Source organism: Petaurus breviceps, unplaced genomic scaffold (assembly GCF_028583685.1).
Source record: "Petaurus breviceps papuanus isolate PSGF00001 unplaced genomic scaffold, PetGlider_PUasm1.0 287, whole genome shotgun sequence".
In the NCBI taxonomy this organism is placed as follows: Eukaryota; Metazoa; Chordata; class Mammalia; order Diprotodontia; family Petauridae; genus Petaurus; species Petaurus breviceps.
In genome coordinates this window covers 623,212-632,256 of record NW_027186029.1, presented here as the reverse complement: position 1 = coordinate 632,256, position 9,045 = coordinate 623,212, and the positions used below count along the sequence as shown (strand labels likewise).

The following is a 9,045-nucleotide window of genomic DNA, read 5'->3' as shown; positions in this document are numbered from 1 at the left end:
GGAGGGGGCGTGGCAGTGGGCAGGGCCAGCCCCTCTGCTGGAGGGGGCAGGGCAGTGGGCAGGGCCAGCCCCTCTGCTGGAGGGGCGGGGCAGTGGGCGGGGCCAGCCCCCACCTGCTGCACAGAGTGCTCTTCCAGGTAGCGGGCCTTGGTCTTCTTGCTGGGGAAGCTGTAGAGGCAGTAGAAGCACTGCTCCAGGGCCGTCTCCAACTCCTCCTTGTAGGGATGCGTGTCCTCCGCAGCCGAGGCCGCCAGCTCCTTCTGCAGAACTCGCACCTGGGACCAGCACCGGCAAGTCAGGGGGAGCTCAGAGGCGGCACGGGCTCACAGCCACTGCCACCTTCACAAACACCACGACGCAGACCCCTAGGCACGCACTCACACTCGCACCCATGCACACTCATACGGCTGCCCTCACACGCACAGTCACGCACACACTGCTGCACTCATATGCGCACACACACTCATGTAGTCACATGTGCGCTCACGAGTCACACTCATGCACACCCACTCGCACATGCGCACACTCGCGCACACATGTGCACAAATCACACTTGCACACACAGGACCACACGCATTCACATGTGCATTTACACTTACACACTTGTGCACACACATGAGCGCAGTCACACACACATTCACACACACTCGCACTTGCACACATGCATACACAGGACCACACGCATTCACATGTGCAGTCACACACTTGTGCACACTCAGTCACGTTTGCACACATGAGCGCAGTCACATGCACACACATTCACCCACACGTGCACACAAACACAATCGCACGCATACACAGGAACACACATTCACATGTGCAGTCATACACTTGTGCACACTGAGTCACGTTTGCACACGCGCACACACTCATGCTCACACACAGTGGGCTGGACAATGCCACGTCCACGTCCCCACGCTCACATAGAAGCGCAGCAGCGCCCCATTGGAGTTGCAGCACCAGGACCGCCTTCCCAGGTACTCGTGGGCCGTGTTGAGTAACATGAGAGAGGAGGGGAGCAGGGGCGTGTCTGGTCTTCCTGAAAGGAGGAAAGGAAACAGGCGAGAAAGCGTGTGAGAGGCCCCTGCTGACTGCCCTCCCTCTCACCACCTCAAATCAACAAAAACACGCTCTTGAAAATGAAGAAAAATGGCAGCAGCCAGAGGAGAAAGAAATCAAGCCCGAAGGAAGCGATGCAGACCGCGGCACTGCATCTATGCAGTGAGGTCTATGAAACGTCTGCTGGGCACCAGGCCCCGCAATAAGCACTGGGGGTGCAGGGTCTGGCGGGGTCACGCTCCACACTGTGGCCTGGGGGTGGCCGTGGGAGCGCTCCAGGCCGGTGGTCAGCCACAACAACCAGGAGCACACAGTGGAACTGGGGGCTGGGCGATGAAGGGCTTCCTGGAGGCGTCTGCTGACTGCCACAGTCCAGGCTTGAGGAGATGGGGGTCTGCGCCAAGGGGCAGCGCGGGGTCAGGCACTCGCTAGCTGAAGTGCCTGCCTCCTCCTAGGAGATCCTCTGTGCAAAGTGCTTAGCACACGGCCGGGCACACTCGCTCTCCTCGCCCTCACTGACGCCAGCGCAGGGACCGCGCAGCGGACTTGGCCCAGAAGACAACATACAGCAGAAAGTCATGGCGGGCCCCGGGGTGTCTACCGCCTCCAAGGCCACTGAGCCTCTGCTGACCGGGCACCCCAGGGGACAGCGGGGTTCAGAGGAACATCAGAGGACCACGGACACCACGACAAACGCAGGTGGGCAGGCTCAGTCAGAGGCCAACGGGACGTGGGCAGGGGCTCTGCCCGAGCTGCTTTGGAGGTGGCTCCCACAGTACAGGGGTGCTCTGGCGGAGGGCCAGAGTGGGCCTGACCTTCACTGTCCTCGGGGCTCTGCAGCTGCTGCTGACTGTGGCTCTGGAAGCCCTCCTCCTCGTGCTGGATGATCCGGTGCAGGATAACCCACGGCAGCACAGAGGCCACGTATGGCTCCTTGGGCTCCTCCTGGACAGACATGCTGCAGTCGATGACCTGCCGGGGCAGACACCCAGGAGTCATGAGGGTCGGCACAGAGGAGCCCCACGCCGGCCTCCCGCTGCTCCCTTGTGACCCCCGAGAGCGACCATGGGAGGGTGTGGGGGACGCCACCAGGGTTCGGACAAAGCCCCCCCGGATATCAAAATGAGGAGGAGCCTCGGTGGCCGAAGCCCAACCCTCTGGGAGAGCTCAGCCATCGGGCGTTGGCCTCCGATCCGGGTCTGCCCTTTGGGACCAACAAGGAGCCATCAACCAATGAACCAACATTTCTGAAGTGCCAGACACTGTGCCGAGGGCTGTGCCATGCCCATGGCCTCCCCAACCTTCCAAAGACATGGCCCCCTCTGAGGCTTGAGGTCAGGGGGACTCTCACTGCTCTCTGGCCCAAGAGTCACATCCCCCGGGCGCTCCTGAGGAGCTGGCAGTCCACTAAGAGCCTCAGCTGACTTCTTCCTTGAATGAGTTTTACTAATGTTCTCTGCTTGTCTCATCACTGTAGTATCCCCAGAATCCCTTCCCTTCTCCCCAAGAGCTATCCATGTGACAAATCATGCTTTTTAAGAGAGGAAGAGCCATGATGAAGGACCGCCCGCCCCTGCCAGGCCTGCCGGGCACCTCCTTAGCTCTGTGCATCTGGGGCTCACCAGGTGTTCGTAGCGGTGTTACGTCTGCTTTGAAGTCCCGGTGGGCTGTTCTTCCCTCCACTCACGCTTCTGCATGTACTCCCCTCTGCATCAGTTCGGGGCTCTTCCCAGGCTTTCCTGCAGCCATCCCACAGGCCCTTTCTAAGCGGCCACCTCACTCCTCAGCTCCACCAACAATGCCTCAGTGTGCCTACCTCGCCACCATCCTTCCACGTTTTGCCATTGCTGCCCGTGTGCAGGGCATGTGGTAAAACCTTGGGGTGACAGATTTGCCTTTCTCTTCCGGGGGGACCTGGAGCAGGGTTCTTGCAGTTGTCTCCCACGTGACCCTTTACGTGTGGGGCAGCCAGCCACGTGTAACATGGACCACGATAAGCTTGATTATTTGCTGTTCCACATCTCGGATAGCAAGCCTCTATGGAAAGGTCCTCGGGTCAGGCTGGTGTCGCTTGCTGTGACTTCCAGAGCTGAGCGAGGCCTGGGACATTGATGTCTTTGTCCATCTATGAGGCGATCTTCCATATGGAGATCACGGGGCCGTTCAGATGGTAGGGAGGCCTGCGGCCCCAGGGCTGACCCTCACTTCTGCCGCAGCTTTCCTCTTGTCCCAGCAGCTTTGAAGGACCTACTTCCCCTGGGGGTGACTTATGTTTTCCACTTTATCACACGTGGGCTTGTTTCTGAATCTTCCGTTAGGCAGTCGAAGGACTGGGACCCGGAGCCGCTAAGAGCCTCGCTCCCGGCCCCAACTCTCATGGGGAATGTGTCCCTGACATAACGGAACGTCTCTTGTCTGGCAAGCCTGGGGGGCTCAGGGCCCTCTCGGACTCCAAGCCAGACAGAGGCCTGATGGGGCAGCCTCTGCTCCTGCCTACCTGGATCAAGTTGTTGCTAAGCCGGATGAGGCTGGGGGTGCGCAGGCTCTCCTCCAGGATGCTGCTGTCTGCAGACAGGGCCTGCTCGATGCCCAGGAGGAGCTGAGTGACCGTGGCCACCCACTCCTCCTTGGCAGAGGTGTCCGTCAGGTTCACCATCTGTTGGATGGCCTCGTTCAGGGCGACTTCAGAGCACTCAAAGCAGCGCGTGTAGTCCTTGAGTTTGAGGAGGGCGTCCTGGGGAGGAGGGAGGCAGGATGGGTCAGAGGAGCATAGTGGGGACCCCCAGCCGTGTCTGTCTACAAGGCAGCCACCGGGCTCTGGGCAGGAAACAGCAGCGGCTGGGGGCAGGGGCCACCTCCCGACCTGTCTGCCAGTTACCTGTCCTGGTGGAGTGTAAGCTCCTGAGGGAATCACCTTGTATTCTCCGCCCACAGGGGTCTCACAAGCACTGCGTGCCTGAGGCGGGTGTCAGTCAGGGCTCACCTGCAGCAGGAGCAGCTGGGCAGGACGCTCCGGGATGGAGGTGACAAACTCCAGGTGCTTGGTGCGGTCGTAGCCACTGAGGCATAAGGTGGGCCTCAGCAGGTGGGCCACAGCCTGGTAGTCGCCCGCCTCGTGCAGCCGCTGCAGCTCCTCGAGGGACTGGCACCGCTCCAGGGACTTCAGGTTCTTCTCAATCTGAAAAGGCCCCAAGCCAAGGGTGGGTTGGGAGGGAGCCTGGCCCATGGCCTGCTGGGTGCCCGGGCGGGAGGCCGCAGCTGTCGTGAGCTCTGGATGAAAAGCGGGGCAGCGCTGTCCAGGAGGAGCGATCCACTGAGCAGAAGGGGGTGATGCAGGGAGCTCTGGGCCACCCACCCACAAGGGTCCGGGTAAGGGGGTCAGAGGGGGAAGAGTGAAGCCTGGCAGGGAGTGCCCCTGAAATGACAAGGCGCTGGCGTGACAGGGAGCTGGTTGTCCTGGGAGAAAGGAGAGGAGCAGGCAGAAAAGTGAGGGTGTAAAACAGGGTCTGGGGGGGCAGGGACCGTGGAGGGCACTTGAGAACTCAGAACTTGGAGGTCTGTGGATGATGCGGACATCCAGGGGACGACCGTTTCTGTGTGTGGCTGGGGGTGTGGGCTGAGGAACCATCGAGGGGCGTCCGTCCACACAGGGCCTGAAGTGCCCTCGCATGAGGACGGGGGTGGGAAGGCCAGGGTCCACGGGCACCCTGGAGCTCAGCAGGAGCGGCTGGTCCGAATAGACCCAGTGACCTCCGAGGAGGGATGGGGGCCTGGGGGGGGGGGGGGGGTGCTGATGGGTGCCGGCTACGCCCGCACTGCCTGAGAGCCAGCAGAGGCGGGGAGAGGGCCAGGGGCCGGGGCCCTGTGCTCCCTGGGGGCTGGGGGCAAGCCCACTGTGGCGGGGTCCAGCTGCAGGGCTCCAGCTGGACTCACTCCAGGGGCCGCTCACCTCCTCGAGGGAAACCACAGAATCCAGGTGAAGGTTGGGCAGGCGGATGAGGACGGTCCTGGGCTCTCGGCCGCCGCCGGCCTGGACGGCGGCCCCGCTCTGGAGGAGTTCCGTGCAGATGTCGTAGTTCTCCAGGGCCTGCTCCATGTCTCCCTAACAAGCGGGCAGCCATCAGCACCCCGGCCCCACCCCTCGGCCCTGCCCTCCAGACAAGCTCTGCTCAGCCCCGAGCCACTGCAGCGGCCTCCGGTGGTCGGCCTGTCTCCGTTTCTCCCCCTGCAGTCCATCCCCCAAGGTTCAGTCTGACAGAGCCACCCCTCCCCCGGCTCTGGCGCCCGGGCATTCTCTCCCTGCACGCAGAAGGCGCCTAATCAATGCTGCTGGTGCCCCTTGTCTTCTCTCATCATTCTCCTCTTTCTGTTAGAATCGTGCTCCGTAAAGGCTTGCTGACTGACTGTGAGGAAGGTCTGGGGAGAGCTGCTCCTGGGGCAGCGGGAGCCCAAAGAGGACGGTCTCAGGGCTGGGAAAGGGGTCTAAGGCAGGACCCCAGCCTCAGGGAAAACAGAAGCACAAGGCAGGAGCTGCAGGGCCCCGGCCGCCCCAGGCCCCCCTCCATCCCAGGCCCTGAGGGCCCCAAGCCAACCCTCCAGGCCCGTGCAGGGGCCCACGCTCACCTGCAGGGCCAGGAAGCGCGCTTTCAGCCAGTACACCCTAACCATGAACTCCAGCCAGCTGTCCCCAAAGAGGTCGCGCTGGGACGAGGCGAAGGACAGCTGCAGAAGGTCCCCCAGGAAGTGAGGCCCCGGGAAGTCGGGCCCGAAGCGGCCACTCGTCACACCAGCCGGACAGTGCCGGGGAGACACTGAAGTGAAGCCACGAAGAAACACGGACTGAGGGCCTACTGTGCGCCAGAACCCTGCCCCCAGACCGTGGGCCCCCCACCCCGCACACAGTCAGGACCAATGGAAAGAGTCACCAGAGGGAAGGCCCTGCAGTGAGGAGGGGTCCAGGAGAGCTTCCTGCAGGAGGGGTACGGCCAGAGGTAGAGGGGCTTACGAGCCTGGGACAGGCTGGAGGGCGGCTGTGTAAGAAGACTGTGAAGGGAGGAGGGGGCTTTGAAGGTTAAACTGAGCCCTGGAGGAGCTCCTGCTCGTAGAGGCCACAGAGAGCCCCCAGAGCTCACGGAGTGGGGGACGCTGTCCGCCCTGGGATTTTGGGAGAGCCCTTTGGGGGCTGAATGGAGGGTGAGTCCAGGTGAGGGTCTCTGGGGGAGGGGGAGGCCTAGACATGCTCGTAGGCCCAGGGGAAGGAGCCAGGAGAGATCAGAGCTGAAAGCCTGCCTTGCTGGGACCCGGTCTGCCTCAGGTCCCCCATCGCAGGGAAGCCCCCTCTTCTTCCCCTCGGGAGATCAAAGAGAAACGGGGAGTGGGCCGCTCTGCTGGAGGAGATGGGACAAAAAGAGATCAGAGGAGGGAACACCTTGGTCAGGAGTGAGGCCCCCTCCTCATGCGAGGAGATACTGGCCCCTGAGTGATGGCACTTGAGGGGGGAGGGGGTGCTCATGAAGAATGGCCCCCATTTTTCTGTAAGATAGGGGGCCGGGTCTCAGCTGAGGGGGAGCCAGGGGAAACTTGAGGGGGCTGAGCAGGTGTGGCAGAGTGAGAGGGAGCCAACACAAGAGGCAGGGCAGGAGGGTCCCCCAGGGGGACAGCGGGAGGGCTCCGCGGGGGGGGAGGGTAGGTGGTGGAGGGAAGCCACTGAGCAAAGGCTCGGCCAGAAAGAGCAGGGGAAGGGACAAGGAAGGGCGCAGGCCCCAGGTCACCACGGGCCCCAGGTCCCTGTGCACAGGCCAGAAGGAAGGCCCACCCCATTCATGTGTCAGCCACATGCCCGGAGCAGTCGTGGCCTTGGTCTCCATGGGAAGATTTCAGCCGATTCCGAGGTGGGGCAATGCGGCTGTTACCCAGCCCCACCTGCAGCCACGCAAAGGCCTCGCACAGGCCCCCCAGCGCCGGTCATCCCCAAGCCTGTGGGAGCAGCGTGCTCACCCATGGACTCTCTACATCTCTCCCCTCCCCACAGCGCAGAGCTTGCAGACCAGCCTGAGGAGCCTCATCCTTCCAAAGGGCCCCTGGGGAACACTCAGCTGTTCTGGACAGGAGTCACCAAGAGGGAAGATCTGGGGCCTGAGCACAAACATGGGGACCTGGGAGGAAGAAGCATCTCCCGCCCAGGTTACAGATTTCTGTGAGTTCAGGGAAGTGGGGAGGGCTCCAAGGCCATGCAGTGATGCATGCTGCCGACAAGACCAAGAGAAACGATTGCAACAGGGAAGAAAGGGGGGATTTGTTTCAAGACACCTATGTGGCTGCACAGGGAACTCCCCAAACAACCTAGATTTTTTTAAGGCAGTGGGAAACAGCGTTTACTGAGCACCCCTGCCGGGCCAGGATGCACTGGGGCCCCTGGCAGGGCTGGGCACTGCACTAAGCACCAACACAAACTGCTCACTCAGGCCCCACTACCACACTGGGAGGAAGGGGCTTGCATCATCCCCATTTTACAGAGGAGGAATCTGGACACTCACCACGTGCCACACAGGACACCGAGCTCCCCTTCAATACCAAGGGTCAAAAGGCAGTGGCTCAATGGGAAACGGCAGCCAGGCCTAAACACTCCATAAGAGCTGGTGCCCAGACCGACAAGGAGCCTCAGACGCCCGTGCTCTCCTCACCGGGGCCACTCACTTCTGCTCGCTTTCCCAGGATGGCCGTGACGCCTCCCCTCCTCTCCCTGGCTCCCTGGTAGGTACCATCTTCCCCCATTAGAACCTAAGCTTCTTGAGGGCAGGGCAGGGCCAGACCACGGGAGGTATTTAGCCAGTGTTTGGTGCCTGTTCTGGCCTCCCCAGCCCCGAGGCTAGACATCCCTGAGAACTGGTCAACGGCACCAGATCCCAATCATGGTCATGGCAAATGGGAGAGGGCCTGGACAAAGGCACATGTGCTCATTTCAAACAACTTTAAAAGGGGGAAGAGAAGAGAGTCTGCAAACCCAGGGCAGGGAGCTGGACTCAGACTGCTGGAAGACTCTCATGGGGCTCATATGAAAGAGGGCAAAGGGAGAGCCCGTCCAGCTTGGCGAGGCCCCATCAGGCCAGGCGCACCGCTGCCTTTCTGACAAGAGGACGAAGCCAGCCGCAGGAGGGGACGGCGTGACTGGACTGGAACAAAGCTTTGGACCAAGCATCTCTGGCCATTCTTGTGGAGAAAATGGAGAGAATGGCCTAGGTGACCGAAATGATTCAGTGCACTCTGAGGCGATGGGCTGTCCGGGCTCCAGGAGGAGCTACTGATGGGGAAAGCTCCAGGGATCCACAGCTGGCCCTGGGCTCCTGGACATTCTGATCAATGGGTTAGCTGCAGGCCTGGCAGGCACACCTACCCCAATGGGCAGTACAGGTTCTGCCAGGCTTGAGCACTGGCCTGAATCAAAGAAGAGGAAATCTAATGGAAAGAAGGGTGAAGTCCTAGGGGCGGCCAGGTGGCTCAGCAAGTAAGAGAACCGGCCCCAGCTCAGATACTTAGCACCACACCCAGAAATAACTGGCCGTGTAACCTTGAGCAAGTCACTTAACCCTGATTGCTTTAAAAAAAAAAAGAAAAGGAGGGTGAAGTCCTACACGAGAAATCAACTTCACAAGAACATGGTGGGAGAGGCCTGGTCAGAAAGTTGTTCTAAAGTTGTTCTGAAAAAAATCTGGGGGTCAGAGAGCACTGTAAACTCCCCACGGAGTTTACAAAATGGTGCCACCATCTGAGGCCGCGATCAGTGGGCCAAAGACGCCAGGAGCACGGAGGGAAGAGGCCCTCTGCCGTCCGCCACCATCACCCCTCTGCTGGAGGGTAGTGAGATGCCAAGCCAGGCTGGGCATCCTGAAGAAGGTGGCGAGCAGCACAGAGAAGGCCAGGAGCCCCAAGGAGAGAAGCCTTAGATGGGGGCAGCCATGGAGCTGTTCCAGGCAGGCCAGGCCACCC

At 61.2% G+C, this 9,045-nt stretch overlaps 2 protein-coding genes and 1 pseudogene across 2 annotated transcripts in view; 1 reads left to right on the top strand and 2 right to left on the bottom strand.

Moving 5' to 3' along the window:
- LOC138167675 (zinc finger protein 850-like) overlaps positions 1–9,045 on the top strand; it is a 762,790-nt pseudogene that overhangs the window by 218,337 nt on the left and 535,408 nt on the right.
- SUSD2 (sushi domain containing 2) overlaps positions 1–9,045 on the bottom strand; it is a 423,767-nt gene that overhangs the window by 85,004 nt on the left and 329,718 nt on the right. The window lies entirely within an intron of this gene.
- Positions 1–9,045, bottom strand: part of CABIN1 (calcineurin binding protein 1) — a 91,362-nt gene that overhangs the window by 50,204 nt on the left and 32,113 nt on the right. The window contains exons 14-20 of the mRNA XM_069096603.1: positions 5,683–5,870; positions 5,009–5,161; positions 4,043–4,237; positions 3,557–3,793; positions 1,875–2,031; positions 924–1,039; positions 114–275 (exon numbers count right to left, since the gene is read on the bottom strand). Of these exons, the coding sequence (XP_068952704.1) occupies positions 114–275; positions 924–1,039; positions 1,875–2,031; positions 3,557–3,793; positions 4,043–4,237; positions 5,009–5,161; positions 5,683–5,870 (1,208 nt within the window). The remainder of the gene's footprint in view (positions 1–113; positions 276–923; positions 1,040–1,874; positions 2,032–3,556; positions 3,794–4,042; positions 4,238–5,008; positions 5,162–5,682; positions 5,871–9,045) is intronic.